The 17,287-nt window shown below is 47.0% G+C and overlaps 1 protein-coding gene across 2 annotated transcripts in view; it reads right to left on the reverse strand.

The window, feature by feature from the left end:
- TMEM132B (transmembrane protein 132B) overlaps positions 1-17,287 on the reverse strand; it is a 350,489-nt gene that overhangs the window by 37,853 nt on the left and 295,349 nt on the right. For both annotated transcript variants that reach the window (XM_083589855.1, XM_083589856.1), the window contains one exon: positions 15,797-15,940. In XM_083589855.1, the coding sequence (XP_083445981.1) occupies positions 15,797-15,940 (144 nt within the window). The remainder of the gene's footprint in view (positions 1-15,796; positions 15,941-17,287) is intronic.

Genomic DNA, 17,287 nt, shown 5'->3' on the forward strand with positions numbered 1-17,287 from the left:
GCTGTGGGACTTCCTACATCTGGCATTTCCACAGTTTTCAGTGATAGCTGGACACACCTCTTTACCCTGACCTTTGACCCCTGAGCTGTACAGATTTAGGATGCACCCTGTTTTGTGATTGTGGTTTGTTTTAAACTGTTTTTAATTTTGTATGTTGCATCCTGGGACCTTAGGATGAAGGGAAGGTAAATAATATTATTACTAATGATCATCCTCATCCCATCTAGTTAAGTCCTGAGACTGGTGAAGGACAAACAAGACTTAAAATCTTGAAAATTGAAAACATTGACACAAACCCATTCATTTTATCAGCAACAGCTGGATAGTTCGGCCCACCCAGATGCACTCTCGAAAATACTTGGCAGACCCTGTTTTGGCTTCACTATTTTCACACCTTGCCAAAGTTTTAGAGTGTGCCTGTCTGTTTGCTTTCCAATTTACATGCTACAAATGTGCTACAGTCCTCAGAAGTAGAAGACCAAATCCACACGTTTGAACAAACAGCTTCCCAATCTGGGAAGGGGGAAAAATAATAATCATATTTCAAATGCTCAGCAAGATGAATCATTGTCTGGGGTGGGGGGGACTGAGAAGGAGAGGTGCTTTAAGATCAGAAGCTACAGAATGGCTGAGGGGAAGAAAAACCTGGTGCTTATGCTTTGTCAGAGGAGAAGAGTGAATTAAGGGTGTGTAGGGAGGAAAGGAGAACCTGCATTCTTCCCTGAAGTGTAAAAGAAATGTAAATATGGGCTTTGTCTCTTTTCTTTAGGTACTCAGTTCACAGTCTTTCAAGCAAGCAAGCAAACAAATAAATGAAAATCAATACAATGGAAACACTAGGGAAGAGAGTGGAGCAGACTTGTGGCTGGAAATATTCCTTCGATTTAATCAGGAGCGAGAGGATAAAGACAGAAAAGTAACCTGTTGCATCAGGCGCACAGTCCAGCCAGTTCAGCCCTCTGTTGCGTGGCGAGGCCCCGGGCCCCGCAGTTCCCTCAGAAATAAACACACAGACATGAATATATTGGGTTAATTGAGATAAATTAGACCACAACTTTATTGGTTGCAGATGTGAGTGGTTTGGCTTAGGTATTTGGGTGAAGCCAGACTATATCCTGACTCCTGCCCATCTGCAGAAAGTCTCTGAAGGGTCAACCACCAACATGGGGAGCCCTATGATATACCGTATTTTTCGCTCCATAAGACGCACCTGACCGTAAGTCACACCTAGTTTTTAGAGGGGGAATTCAAGGGGAAAAAATACTAATTAAAGGGAGCGTTGAGCAGAGCCTGTATGCATCCCAGGCTCTGCTCAGCACTCCCTTTCACGAGCCGCGCAGTGTGTGTGCAGCGCTTGCACGCTTTTCCCCGAGGAGGGAGAAGGGCTGCCCTTCTCCCTCCTCGGGGAAAAGCCCCCAAGAGCGACACACACACTCCGCACGGCTCTTTAAAGGGAGCGCGGCTCTTGGGGGCTTTTCCGGGAGGTGGGGGAGCGTGGCTCTGTCCCTTCCCACACCTCCTGCAAAAGCCAGGGATAGCTGCGCGAAGCCTCCACAGGGCAGCGGGATGAAGGCTCCCCGCTGCCCTGCGGAAGCTTTGCGCCGCTAAGGCAGAAGCTAAAACAGCTAGAGGGAGTGCTGTGCAGCACTCTCTCTAGCTGTTCTGGCTTCTGGGGTAGCTTGCAAAGCCTCCGCAGGGCAGCGGGGAGCCTTCATCCCACTGCCCTTTGGAGTCTTTGCGGGCCACCCCAGAGCTGCTCAGGAGCGTGGGACACCTGCGAGCAGCCTGCCCGGAGCTCCTGGGGCTCACGGGGGAAGCCCGGATTTCCACCCCCCAGCCCCAAAGAGCAGCTCAGAGCTCTCCCAGAGCTTGTTAGGGCTGGTGGGGGAAGCCCGGGTCCCCCCCCCCTCAGTCCCAGGGACCACACATTTGCTCCATAAGACGCACAGACATTTCCCCTTAGTTTTTAAGAGGAAAAAAGTGTGTCTTATGGAACGAAAAATATGGTACATCAATTAAGAGCACCCCAAGGGTCACCGATGGGGTTGTGGCATGGCCCTAGCCCACATCCAGGCTTTGGACAGGATCCACACCTCCGGATCCTTTTAACAGGATACCCTTAATGATGAGGGGCAGGCAGAGGCAACAACCTCCCCTCCCATAAACAAGGCTTACCCAATGCCTAACTTTACAAAGCTGTGATGATTACTACAAGGTTGGCAAAAACCAAATGGCTGGTGCCAATTTGCCAAGTGGAAAAATTCCAACATGGCCTCCAACAACATTAGTCCATAGCAAGGCCAAAGTCAAGCAATGCATAAAAAAGAGGGAGGGTGGGCTGGGAGATCCGACAAGAAGGTGAATGGAGGTCGCCCCCCAGCCACAACGCAGTTTAAACAGTCCCCCGGCTAACCCGATTGGTCAGACAGGGTGTGACACGGCTAATGATATGAGCGGCATCTCTCCGCCCACTGACGGGTCACTGGGAGGTCCCAGATGCACGCCTGCAATGCCGCCCCCCGGGGAAGGGGAGTGGTCTTCCCACAGTGACCAGTCAGATGTCCACATGCAGAACATAAGCCCATTAGCCCTATCTCCACCCATGCCTTAGGGGCCAATCTGCAAGCAGAGAAGAACACACTCCCAGCTCATGTGCAGTTATAGAAGACCCTTATAAAACTGAGCCGAGGCAGCACACAATAGATTGTAAGGCTCCAGAGTTACATATCTGAAAAAAAGCAGCCCTCCGCTGCCATCAAACTCTGTTGTCTTGGTGAGAGTACTGGACTAGTCCCAATCCCCACTCACCAACAAAACTCACAGGGTAATCCTGGGCCAGTCACTGCCTCTCAGCCTGACCTACCTCACAGGGTTGTTGCGAGGATAAAATATGAGGTGGGCAGTCAAGAATGCTGCCTTGAGCTCTTTGGAGAAAAGGTGAGCTATAAATCTTCTGCTGCCCCTAATAATATGAACAACAACAATGACAAGCCTGAGAAGAAGGGGATGTGTTTTGTTTTGTTTATTTTATTATGTCAAAATTCAACTGGGATTCCCAAACTCAGTGGAGAGGGTATGCAAATCTCTTTGGATTCCAGCTGAAATAAATGGTCTCTGCACAGGACTTGACCTGCCTGCTGGTGCCATTCAGACAAACAGATCAATGGAACTCAAGGAAGTGAGCTTCCCCACTTCATTACAGCAGCTCATCCATTCTAGCAGCCTTGTTTCAAAACTTGAAACAGCTCTTGTATCTCTGCTCATTATCTTCCCATTCACAGGAATGATTCCGTCCTCTTTGGAGTCATTAGGGAGTGTGGATAGTTATATGTTTTTTTGTCTCCTGATCATGGCTGTGTCCCCCCCTGCCCCCCCCACACTCATCAGGGTGTAGCAGGCCTGCAAAGCTGGGATTATACCAGGAGGAAAGAAGCAGAGCTATACATGATTGCCAGGAGCATCACCCATATTTCAGCTTCTTTGTCGGAGACTGGTGCCCATAGGCACACCTGAAGGCAGCCCTGTTTAGGGAAGCTTTTAATGTTTAATAGGTTATTGTATTTTAGTGTTTTGTTGGAAGCCGCCCAGAGTGGCTGGGGAAACCCAGCCCGATTGGCTGGTATAAATAAATTATTATTATTATTATTATTATTATTATTATTATTATTATCATTATTATTATCATTATTATCATCATTATTATTATTATTATATAAGGCAGGGAGGCCAACAGTAGGCAAAGCCAAGGCCAGTAATGGGTGGAGTCAGGGACATAGCCAGGATTGGGGGGGGCTTTTGTTAGGGGGCAGAACCAACGTGATTGGTCAGTTAGGTAAGTATTTCTATTGGTTTACTTGATGGGGGGCAGGTGCCCCCCCTTGGCTACACCCATGGGTGGAGTCAATGCATTCTGGTTTATCCTCATCCCTGCTGAATTCTACAAAGGCAACAAAGAAATTCAGGAAGATGAGGCCAATAGCCAGTGTCACCCGCTGGAGTGGTTGTAACCAAAGGAAGCAGGCAGATTGGGGGTGGGGGGCTGCCTGAGGGCGGACTGTGCTTGATAGGGAAGTGCCCCCTTTACCCTAATGAACCAGCTCCCACTGAGCTCTGAAGAGTCAACTCATTTTCTATGGTTAGCAGCCCATAGGTTAACATCATACAGTTATGGACCTATCAGTCATTTTTGCAGGATGGAATGCATTCACAAATACCCCTCTACCCAATATGTATATATGAATTTATTGTTATTTTTTGCTGCTATTATTATTAATCATTGCATTTATGTCCCACCTTTTTCTCCAAGGAGCGAAAAGTGGTGTACATGGTTCTCCCCCTTTTCATTTAATCTGTGGGCCAATACAACAATACCCTCTGTACCTGCTTCTTGGCAGTGGCGCAGTGGGGGGGGGAGTCACAAGGGCAGTTGCCCCAGGAGCAAAATGGTTAGGGGCAAAAAATGTCAACACCTACTGCTGCCTCAATACAGCTGCACACTTCCATCACTGGGCTCTGTTGAAAATGGCTTCTCCATACAAACCAGGAAGTGACCTCTCCAGACAATGGAAGGACTCTTTTTTTCTTATCTCTGTGGCTGTGATCCCCCATGATGCAGAGACCATTAGGCAGCTGAATGTGCATGCGTACTCTATCCATTTCCCTCCCTCCCACCCCCTCCATGTGTCCCCAGGTGCTGGCAACCCACGCTATGCCACTGCTTCTTGGTGGCCCTGCAGCCAGGGGAAAATACTCAAGGAGGACATGTAGCAGGGCCAGTAATGAATGTGGTGTGGATATTTTCACCACCTCGCTTTGCAAGAATCTCCTGACAATGTTTTCAGAGAGGAGGGGGCGGAAACTGCTCTTTGCTTCTTCCACTCCTGCCTGACTCTGTGGGAGTCTTTGTGTTATCTCTATAGTGATTAGATGGCTGAGTGAGAACTGTAATACTCATGCAGTCCAGTAGTCTCTTTTAGTTTTTAGTTTGCAGTAAAAAGGTAAAGGAACCCCTGACCATTAGGTCCAGTCGTGGCTGACTCTGGGATTGCGGCGCTCATCTCTCTTTACTGTCCGAGGGAGCCAGCGTACAGCTTCCAGGTCATGTGGCCAGCATGACTAAGCCGCTTCTGGCGAACCAGAGCAGCACACGGAAATGCCGTTTACCTTCCCGCCGGAGCAGTAACTATTTATCTACTTGCACTTTGACGTGTTTTCCAACTGCTAGGTTGGCAGGAGCAGGGACCGAGCAACGGGAGCTCACCCCATCACGGGGATTCGAACCTCCGACCTTCTGATCGGCAAGTCCTAGGCTCTGTGGTTTAACCCACAGCACCACCCGCGTCCCTTTAGTTTGCAGTAGCTGTTAGGAAATAAAGAAGTTATGCTTCACAGCAAGTGGAAGCAGTGGAAGGTCTCTGGAAGTGCTCCCCAGTCGCCTAGCCCAGTCGGGGCAGAAGAAGTTGTTGAGCCCAGTCATTGGCATTGGCTCAAAGGCGTACTGACATGTGGCTGGGTAAGGTGTGGCCTGGGAAGAGCTCTAAAGGGCAGACAGAAAGGCCTAAGGTCCTCAGGTCTGAAGGGATTCCCACCCTGGTCTACAGTATATGGCAGCAGCTGCCCAGTGTTTGGAAAGGGGTCTTTCAATCTCCACTGGAGATGCCACAGAGTGAACCAGCGACCTTCACAAGCAGAGCATCTACCGTATTTTTTGCTCCATAAGGCGCACCTAGTTTTTAGGGGGGGGGGAATCAAGAAAAAAAATCCCGCTCGCTGTCTTGGCTTCCTCTTTAGTCTTGGCTTCCTCCAGCCGGGACAGGTTGCGCGTGGCTTTGGCAGAAGCCAAGACAACGAGCGGGATGGATCCCACTCGCTGTCTTGGCTTCGTTTTTTGCCAGAACAGGTCCAGGAGTGGCGGCAAGGTTGCGCACAGCCTTGCCTCCGCTCCCGGAGCTTGCGGGGCTGGGGGCAGTGGAAGCCCGAGCTTCCCCCGACCCCAGCCCCCAGAACAGGTCCAGGAGCGGCGGCAAGGTTGTGAAGCCTTTGGAGCGCAGCGCGAGGTCCCGCTGTGCTCCAAAGGCTTCAGGCGGCTATCCCTGAAGCCTGGAGAGTGAGAGGGGTCGGTGCTCACCGAACCCTCTCCAGGCTTCAGCTAAAGCAATGCGTAGCCTCCGGAGCACGGAGGGAGCGGTCCCTCTGCGCTTTGGAGGCTTCGCGTTGATGTCGCTGAAGCCAAGGAGCCTGCATTCGCTCCATAGGACACACACACATTTCCCCTTAATTTTTGGAGGGGAAAAAGTGCGTCCTATAGAGTGAAAAATACGGTATTTCTTTCTTAGGCCATCTATAGCTTCTGGTGTAAATAACACATCACTCAGGACAGCTTACAACATATGAAGCTCAGAGGCAGGAGAGCTTTTGACTCCAAGAGGTGCTTCCCCCAATTGTGGCTACATTCCATTTGTTCCAGCTGGAAATTTAAAATAAAATGAAGCTAATAATAAGGTAAAGTATCCCCCACAACCCTTCCACTCGAGGGGGAAAGGAGCTGGGACCTGTCAATGGCGAGAGTCTTTTATGTCACCTAAATTAACTGCAGGTACTTCAGAATGAGGGTGGCGTGTCAGACTCATCATCTCTGTCTTCAGTGTCAATTATACGTCCCCGGGGAGTGACTCTTTGAACATGTTGCCAGAAGGCAGGTGCAGGTAAATTAAACCACAAACACATTCGCTCAAGCAATGTTTAGAGAAATCAAGCAATGTTGATTGCAGATCTCAAGAAGAGCAAAGTAAATAATATCTGGCTGCCTCTTCCGATGACGACCAGTTTGAAGGTCTGTGGGCCATAGTGGAAAATGCACCAGAATGATGGCAGTTGAGGCTCAATTGCCTGAATGCTTTTAGAATGAGATAAAACAAATTCCTGGAATATAAGACTATTAGGGGCAAATAGCCATGATGGCTCTGCCCTGCCTCCAATGTCAGAGGCAATATGTCTCTGAATACCAGTTTCTGGGAATTGCAAGTGGGGAGAGTCTTGTTGCACTCAGATGCTGTTTCCCATAAGCAGCAGATTTCCTATAAGCAGTGCTATTTTTCTAGAAAAAGAGGTGCTGGAAATCACCATGAACGCCTCCCTTGTTCCCTTATAATGCCAAGGGCACCCACCTGAGAGGTGCTGGAACTGAATTCCTGTGAGTTCAGGCTGGGGGAAAAGCCTTGTCCATAAGGCATCTGGTTCACCACAGTTCCAGCTTTGTAGCTCGACTTTCGTCTCCTGAGTTGTCTCAACAGCCACCCAAGGTCCATTGTCCAGAGATGCACTGCAGTCAGTGGCAAAACTGCATGCTCTGGTTCTGGGTGCGGAGAGCAGGTGGGGGCATGGGCATGGATGGCATGTGCCCCGGGGTGTGTGGCGCATGCCCCAGGGGCATGGCGTGCCACACATGGGGCGTGGCATGTGTCCAGGGGGCGTGGCACTGCGCGCAGGAGTATGGCGTCTGGCACAATGAGGGGGTGCACAGCGCATGTCCAGGGTGGCGGCTGCGATGGTACCCCCCTCCCCGATGGTGCCAGGAGTGGTGCGCTCCCCCTGCCCCTCCCTTCCTTGGCCAGTGACTGCAGTTCCAAATGTCCTCATGAAATTCCACTATGCACAGCCCTGCCATATAATGGCAGACATTTTGCTAGCTTTTATTTTATTTTATTTTATTTTTTTATTTTATTTTACTTCTATACAGTGGTACCTCGGGTTAAGTTTCATTCCGGAGGTCCGTTCTTAAACTGAAACTGTTCTTAACCTGAAGAACCACTTTAGCTAATGGGGCCTCCTGCTGCCGCCGCGCGGCAGGAGCACGGTTTCTGTTCTCATCCTGAAGCAAAGTTCTTAACCCGACTTACTATTTCTGGACAAAAAAAATTGTGTATCTGAAGAAGTGTGCATGCACACGAAAGCTCATACCAAGAACTAACTTAGTTGGTCTTTAAGGTGCTACTGGAAGAAAAAAAAATATTTTGTTTTGACTATGGCAGACCAACACGGCTACCTATCTGTAACTGTTACTATTTCTGGGTTAGCGGAGTCTGTAACCTGAAGCGCATGTAACCTGAAGCGTCTGTAACCCGAGGTACCACTGTACTGCCCTTCATCTGAAGATCACAGGGTGGTAACAATATAATAAATAAATGTGAGTGGCTGAATTTTGGTGCATTTGTGCTGGACATAGATAGCAGTGCTCTTCCTCAAAAGGGTGACAGAGTAGGTGAGTGGATTGTGCCAGAGTTTCCAGTCAAGGAGGCACAGCGCTCCAGATCTTTCCCAGAAAGGCCAAAGTTTGGGGAGCGGGGAGATGAACTCATGGCTGATCCAGTCAGCCCCGTCTTACTCAATCTTCTTAATCAAAATCAACTAAGCAAAGCATCAAAGGTTAAGAATGCCATGCCGTTTGCCACGGCCAACGGGACATGACACATTTCATCAATTAGAAAAGAACAACAAGGGACAGAATTAATGGGGTAAGGAAGCACAAAATTAGGCAATTACATGCACGCTGCCTGGTGAGGCTTAGAACAGTGTCTCACTTGTGGAGGACAGAAAGGGAAGGAAAGGGTTTCTCAGGATTCATATGCAAAAGACCGGAACAACTTATACTATCAGTTAGCTCCAGATTATTTTGGCTCAAGTAGGTAATTGTGAAGGGACGCGGGTGGCGCTGTGGGTTAAACCACAGAGCCTAGGACTTGCCGATCAGAAGGTCGGCGGTGAGCTCCCGTTGCTCAGTCCCTGCTCCTGCCAACCTAGCAGTTTGAAAGCACGCCAGTGCAAGTAGATAAATAGGTACTGCTCCGGCAGGAAGGTAAACGGCGTTTCCGATCGCTGCTCTGGTTCACCAGAAGTGGCTTAGTCATGCTTAGTATGCCGGCTCCCTCAGCCAATAAAGCGAGATGCGCGCCGCAACCCCAGAGTCAGCTACAACTAGACCTAACGGTCAGGGGTCCCTTTACCTTTTTTAGGTAATTGTGAAACATTGTTACTTTGTTGTGACTGGACTCTTCACTCTGGATAGAATTACAGTGTCTTTGGCTGTTTGTGTAAGGCTATCAGATTTTTTTCAAAGAATCCGGGGAGACTTTTTTGTTTGAAAAGAGAAAAAAAAGCTATTAAAAAAGTTATTTTTTAAAAAACAACAACTGTGGTCTCCTCTGTCGTGCGGCCTTCTTTCTGCTCATCACTTTTCTAGTGCTGCTGGGATCAGCAGGATCCCAGGTGTGCAACAGAGGAAGTGAGAAAATGGGACTAAAAAGGACAGAGTTGGAACTGATGGCAGGAGAAGCAATGTCTGTTGCCTCTTCTACTCCTTCAGACGATTTGCATGTATCATTCAAATCTTGGGCTGGGGTATTGTTTAGGTTTTTTGGGGGGTGGGGTGTTGTTGCTGTTATGTTATGTTATGTTATATGTCATGTTATGTTATGTTATGTTATATGTTATGTTATGTTATGTTATGTTATGTTATGTTATGTTATGTTATGATGTTATGTTATGTTATGTTATGTTATGTTATGTTATGTTTTATGTTGTTATGTTATGATGTTATGTTATGTTATGTTATGTTATGTTATGTTATGTTATGTTGTTATGTTATGATGTTTGCAATTATGTATTTTTTATGTGTTGTATAACTTTGAAAGGCAGAATTCAAATAATATGACTGACTGACTGACTGACTGATTGATTGATCCCCAAAAGAGTTCTGTGTTCTTGCTAGCTTACAAATCCAACTGGCCCAACATGAGATCTCACCTTAGCTACTTTGTGATGATTTTTTTAATGGGAGAGTTTTGAAATGCAGCACCTCCCACACACTACAAAGATATCAATGTTCCTGGGCACCTAATCCTTTTTAATGGCATTTCCCCAGTCAGTGTTACTTGGCGCTCAGTAACACCTAAATACCTCAGCAAAAAATTTTTAAAAAATGTTGGAAACTCAATTAACACCAAGATAAGTCTACAAATGCTATCTTAACACATCTCTGTGTGGCGTAATGAAGTGAAGAGGGGGGGGGGAGGAAATAAGAGACGGCAAGGAACAAACGGGTGATTTATAACTTCGAGGGTTTACAAGAGTTACAATTTATCGTGGAGTGATAAATAAGAAAGTCCCTCATCAGATAAGAACTGCAGCAGAGTTATGTGGCCATGAAAAGGGAAGTTTTGGCTGTCACTCAAGTTTAAAGGAATCTTAGTCAGATTGTGGGAGTTTGAATCAGCTAATCCTCTAATCAGTCAATTAATTGATTACATCTGCACAAATTTCCATTATCAAGGAAAATAACAGTTCTAAAGTGGGGGGAAGGAAGTATATTTTCTTTGTTTTAGATGTTTCTGTGTGTCATAGCAGGTATTATCTTAGAACAGACATTTCTTCCTGAGAAAGAGGAGGAGAGACTGAGTCAACAGCTTCAAGTTAGGATGCCTAAACGCAGTATGATTCTGAATAGCAGTTTCTGGAAAGCGCAGCAGTAGAGAGCACGGTTGACTCAGGTCCTGCTTGTTCACATGGGCATCCAGTTGGCCACTGTGAGAGCAGGATGGACTAGATGGGTCATTGACCTGGTCTTGCAAGCTACAGGCATTCTTATTTTCTTATGAGAGCAAGAGTTAGTGAGAGAGGGGATGAGAAAGAGTCATCAGACTTTTTTTAAAAAAAAAGAGCACATAGCTATACAGTGATACCTCAGGTTACATACGCTTCAGGTTACAGACTCCGCTAACCCAGAAATATTACCTTGGGTTAAGAACTTTGCTTCAGGAACAGAAATCGTGCTCCGGCGGCGCGGTAGCAGCGGGAGGCCCCATTAGCTAAAGCGGTGCTTCAGGTTAAGAACAGTTTCAGGTTAAAAACGGACCTCTGGAACGAATTAAGTACTTAACCCGAGGTACCACTGTATTTTTTCATGGCTCATTGCTACCTGCCAAAATTACTATTTCCTGATTAAAACAGGTAGGTGTTGGTCTGCCGTAGTCAAAACAAAATTTAAAAAATCCTTCCAGTAGCACCTTAGAGATCAGCTAAGTTTGTTACTGGTATAAGCTTTTGTGTGCATGCACACTTCTTCAGATACACAAAAGCTCATACCAATAACAAACTTAGTTGGTCTCTAAGGTGCTACTGGAAGGATTTTTTTTATTCTGATTAAAACAGTAAAACAATAAATTGAGGGGAAGCACTGGTGCCAACTCCAGGGGGCCCTGGGAGCCCAGGCACCCACAAAGTTTTTGCTGTGGCTGTTGAGCCTCTGCCTCTGCCCCTGCCGCCTGCCATTTTATCTCTGGCGCTCCAGCACTGAGGCTATGACTGGACCAGGGCTGGCACCTCCACCGTGGGGCCTCTGTTGAGGCCTGCTGCAGCTGCAGACATGCTTCCAGGGGCAGCCACAGCTACAGGCCTCAGCAGAGGCTCCACAGTGGAGGCGCAGGTCCCAGCCTAGTTGCCACCGCAGTGCCATGTGCATGTTGTGCCAACATCATGACATGTGGAGAGGTGTGGAACACGCACAATGGGCACCCACGGCATGTGTCCCAAGTTGGCTCACCTAAGAGGATGTAAGTATCCTGCATTTTGATACGACTTGTCCTCATTTTAGGAATGGCGTTCCCTTGCATCAAAGCCTAAGGAAATATCCAGCCGTTGAAGAAGACTTTGTCAAAACGCATTTGGCCAAATGGATATTAAAGGTAAAGGTAAAGGGACCCCTGACCATTAGGGCCAGTCGTGACCGACTCTGGGGTTGTGGCGCTCATCTCGTTTTATTGGCCGAGGGAGCCGGCATACAACTTCTGGGTCATGTGGCCAGCATGACTAAGCCGCTTCTGGTGAACCAGAGCAGTGCACAGAAACGCGGTGCCTATTTATCTACTTGCACTTGACATGCTTTTGAACTGCTAGGTTGGCAGGAGCAGGGACCGAGCAATGGGAGCTCACCCCATCACGGGGATTCAAACTGCCGACCTTCTGATCAGCAAGTCCTAGGCTCTGTGGTTTAACCCACAACGCCACCCACATCCCTAAATGGATATTAGGGACCACTCATTTCTACATGTTCCTATGGGGATTTTGCCCTTTAAAGGTTATAAGAGTGCTGTTTTAATATTTCTGCTCTTACATTTTACAAGTGGGATGAAATGATTTCTTTATTCTTCAAGTCCATCGAAACCATCTGAACTGATTAATCTAGTTTGCTCATCAATTAAACAATGCAACCATAGCTTTTAGGATGTTTAATCTCTAGGAAGTCACGAGAGTCACAAGAAAAGCGAGGCGTTTGTGTGCTAGCCAGAGGAGACACAAGAGTGAAGGGAAATGCCTTATGTCAAGTCAAGCAACTGGTTTGCTGAGCTCACTCTTTCTTGCACCAGGGGTGGCTAACATTTTACCCACCAGATGTTACTGGCCTCCCAACTCCCATCATCCCTGGCCACTGGCAGGAAGCAGAGCAACAAGGGTTATCCTCTCTTTTCATTTTGATCTTACAATATTTCTTTACTCTATCTCTTCTGATCCAGGGTATTCTCAAAATCAATGGCAGGGATCAGAAGCACTAGCTGACCTTTTCAATGCTCTTTGGGAAGGCAGGGCAAACACATCACTTAATCACACCGCTATCCTGACTGTGTATACAGAAATGATGGTTTAACTGTCTCAGGAATGCATGGTCTGCAGAAGGTTGGCACACAAACACCTCCTTATGATGGGGTGGAACAGAAGAAGCTGCCATAGATATACTGAGTCAGGCTGCTGGTCCATCTAGCTCAGTAATATCTACTCCATAGGTCATCATCAACCAGTTGGGACCCACAGGTGGGTTGCAAGACCATCCCAGGTGGGTCACAGGCAAAGCTGTGGCCATGATGTGGGTCTCTAGCTAAGGTTCACCAGACCCTGTCTGGACTAGAACACTTTTTCTGATGAAACACCCATTTTATCCATTAGTGCTGCAATGTGGCATGGGCCTACTTCAATGAGATACCGTAGATTCTGGCGTATTAGGCAACTGGGCATATAAGACGACCCCCCAAATTGGTAGCTGCCAATTTGGGGGGTTGACTTATGCGCCCAGTCTTATAAGCGGCAGCTTCGCTGGGCAGCGGCAGTGGGCAGCGGGCTCCACGCCGGGAGGAAGCCGCCCGGCGAAGCTGACCAGCGATGCTAAACCGGCTTTGCTGGGCAGCTTCCTCCCGGCATGGAGCGGAGCCCGCCGCCCACTGCTGCTGCCCAGCGAACCCATACCCAGCGTGTAAGACGACCCCCGACTTTTTAGAGGATTTTCCGGAGTAAAAAAGTCTTCTTATACGCCGGAATCTACTGTACATTTTCTGATCAATCATTTGTCCCACTTTCCTGTAGTGAGGGAGCTCTATATGGAGCATTCTTTTTATTCTCTATTCTCTTTCTATGGCTTCCTAAACTTCTCCTGGCATGGAATTTTGCTGAGGACTAGCATGTAGAAGTGTCAGCTGCAGTGGGGTAGCTTGGTTGCCATCAGAGAAGCAGTGATGATGGTAGGAGTCATTCATAATTTAGCACAGGTGGCATGCAAGCAGAGTTAACCCCTTGAACAGCTTGGGAGACATCTCCTAATGCCAGCAGATGGAAACAGGTAAGGATTCTCCAGGAATTAAGCCCTTGCCAATTCCAGTACAAAGCAGAGCTGAGTCAAAATTTCTAGGAAGGGACCCACCCACCCCTGCAAAACAAATCTGATACTGTTGGGCTACAACTTCAATTATCCCTGATCATTGGCCATGCTAGCTGGGATGGTGGGAGGTGAAGTTCTGCAACATCTGGAGGGCTACAGGTTCCTCTGTCTCTGCCTTAGAAGCTACAATAAGAAGAGAGGGAGACTTTTTCTCCCCCCCTCCACATTTTTAGCAACAAATTTTTATTTGTTTTTAAACAAATACAAGAACCATTAAACACTTATCCAGCAGTATATCTAATTATGTTTCTTTTATCCATTGACTCTAGACATAAACTTACACATTCAACATGCTAACGTATTACTTAACGCAATCTCCCCACTGTGAAGTATTGAGTGGTTTTGATTTGGGCCATTAACATCATTAAAGAAAGGGGTCTATATTTCTTGGAAGGTGTCTCTATTCATTATGCCTTTAATGCAATGGTAAGAAGCTTGCACATTGCTGTATCCCATATACTATATTCCCATATTTTACTCAATAAAAGTTTAGGTCACATTTCTTAGCTGCCAAATTCAAAGCTGCAAAATGACTTGGAGAATTTGCTGAACTTTCTTCCCTCCCCCATTGTTTCATTCTACTTGAACTCATTCAAAGTCTTTAAAAGTAAGGTGAGAAGGTGAGTTTCAGGGTCTGGTATAAAAACCAGAGCTGTCTATTTGAGAATGAATAATAGGCCAGCCCTAATATTTCCCAGCCTACTTAAGATCCCCAATTAATGATTCTCTGACAAAGCCTCTGCTACCTTTGAAGCCATCACCAGTCATATGTCAACTCAAAATAAAAGGTTAGACTGATGAGCATAAAATACAAAGAGGCAAGACTTGGAGGTTCAAACAGAAATTCACAGGGGACATATATGCCAGCTTGCAAATCATTAGCAGCATGAAATCCAGAAGGAAATGTCTGCTTCCAGAAGCTGCAAGAGTATTTAAAATAATTCTAGAGGAAAGTTGGGGAACCTGTGGCCCTCCAGATGCAGCTGGACTCCAACTCCCATAATCTCTTACCATTGGCCTTGCTAGCTGAGGCTGATGGAGTTCTGTGACATCTGGAGGTCCACAGGTCCTCCATGCTCTGCAGCCCTGACTAGTTTTTCCACACACGGTCCTGGTCTGCACATGCAAGTGAATGTGCTGTGGGTGTGATAGTAGAGTCTTGAAAAGATTTCAGGTGGACACTTGCATTTTGAATGTTCTCCTGCAAGAAAAATCCCCCTGCAATTAGAAAATGAACACAGGAGGAAGAGGCTAGGTTGCAAACTTTACGTTTGATGTGCTAGCTTTTTGCACCCGCATCTTTTACATGATGGTGCTTTCCAAAAGCTGAATCCCAGAGTCTGCATCACTACTTTCATTTTCCAATTTTCTTTTCCAACTGACACTGAACACTAAATGAAGACCGAGTATGCTCAGTCCTTGGGCTTGTAGAATGGTCATACTTCTGCAAACATCAGGGTATGATGATACTACCCTCTTGTTTCTCAGAGGCCCCACTGCTGTTGGCACTCACCACTTGAGTTCATTGTTAGGAGTGATGATGAATAGGTGAATTCATGGAGTAAAATACCATCAATGAATAAAGGACCTCTATTTTCAGAAGATCAAACCTATCCATTCTTAAGGAAATCAGGCCTGAGTGCTCACTGGAAGGACAAATTCTGAAGCTGAGACTCCAATACTTTGGCCACCTCATGAGAAGAGAAGACTCCCTGGAAAAGACCCTGACGTTGGGAAAGATGGAGGGCACAAGGAGAAGGGGATGACAGAGGACAAGATGGTTGGATAGTGTTCTCGAAGCTACCAGCATGAGTTTGACCAAACTGCGGGAGGCAGTGGAAGACAGGAGTGCCTGGCGTGCTCTGGTCCATGGGGTCACGAAGAGTCGGAAACGACTAAATGACCAAACAACAACAAATTTTCAGAGGCAGTGTTATCTCTCTGAATACCAGATATAGGAGAAGGCCACCTTGGTCAGGCCTTCTTCTTGTGACCATCTCAAAGGCATCGGTTTAGAACTGGGGTGGACTTCCTTACCTTTATGACGTCTTCATCAGCCGATCTGCATTCGGTGGAACCAGACACATCTCTCACTGATCCATCTTCTTCAACGGCAACCACCTTTACTGGGACAGACACCGGCTTCCCCGTCAGGATGGCTGTGTTCAGGACTTCCGTGTCCTGCAGACGCACACAGCACATAAAGACAGCACCGTTAAAATCAACCTGACAACTTCACCCAGCTGAAGAGTTGTTGTCAGAAGTTCGTATGCAGTAGGCAGATGGTGAGGGGCAACATAATGCTACTGATAATAGTAGAACTTGGGGTTATACTGTGAAGTAGAATGGTGGGATATTCAGCACAGACAAAAAGGAGGACTTTTTCACATATCCTATTCTCTGTATCAATGGTCTGACTCAGCATAAGGCAGGGTTCGATATTCCTGTGATGGAGTTCCTCAGCTGTTCCCTGTTATGCTGCAGCACCACCACTACAGGTGGCCAGTAGCGGTACTGCAGCTACCAACTCAGCAGAGATCTTGTGTCACAAGGGGGTGATATAAAAGGGTGCATTGAGCCCTATAAAACAATGATTTCAGCCTGGAGCGTCAGCATGAGCAAACTCACAATTGGCCTCAGACTAAAAAAAAATGCCCATGCTGCCACTCCCGCCTGCTTGCTTTTATCCAACCCCCCAGCTCTGTCATGTTAATACAGCTTCTACCTTGATGCCTTCAAGCTACCATCCTCTTTGATTTCCAAATTTGCCTAAGCAGAAAGGACTATAAAGCAATTCTCTTCTCCACAGGCATAATGGCCTAGTAAGCAAAGCCTTCATTTTTCTTGTCGGATTGCTGTGGCACCAACAGCACTGAAATGGAAAATGCTAATTTTAGCAAATATCCACACACACCCAAACCCCACCTGGAGATATCCTAGAGGCCACTGAGCTGTATACATCTCCTCTTCCTTCTCAGATGTAGTGCACTAATGAGTCCATTAATGCAAAGTTCGCCAACGAGTCACCGTGGATGCTGTTTGATTAATTACTTTAGCCATGCCACAACTGCGCTGACTGAGGCTTGCAAAGTAGCAGCACAAATCGAAGGGAGAGACTCTCCAAAGGCACTTCAAATAAGCCATGTGCCCCCAGAAAAGCAAAATCTGCAAATAAGACTGGATATTTTGATGATGCCACTGTTGGCAACTAATCTTGTGAACCTCCCTTCTCTCATACTGTTGAGCTTCAAACATCCGCCTCTTCAGCTAGTTAGTTAGTCCTCACTTACATACCTCAATACTATATTTTTGAAAGAAAAATTGGGGTGGGTAGGTTGGAGTGAGCAGGAGGAGGAGCCCCTATTACTTACGTAAGAACCTAAGAAGGGCCCTGCTAATTTAAGCCAGTGGCCCATCTAGTCCAGCATTCTATTCTTGCAGTGCCCAAGCAGATGCCCAGCGGAAGCCCTGAATGCAACAGCACTCTGCCCTCTTGCCATTTCCAGTAACTGCTATTCAGAAGCATTC

The sequence above is a fragment of the Podarcis filfolensis genome (genome assembly GCF_964270895.1).
Source record: "Podarcis filfolensis genome assembly, chromosome: 16".
In the NCBI taxonomy this organism is placed as follows: Eukaryota; Metazoa; Chordata; class Lepidosauria; order Squamata; family Lacertidae; genus Podarcis; species Podarcis filfolensis.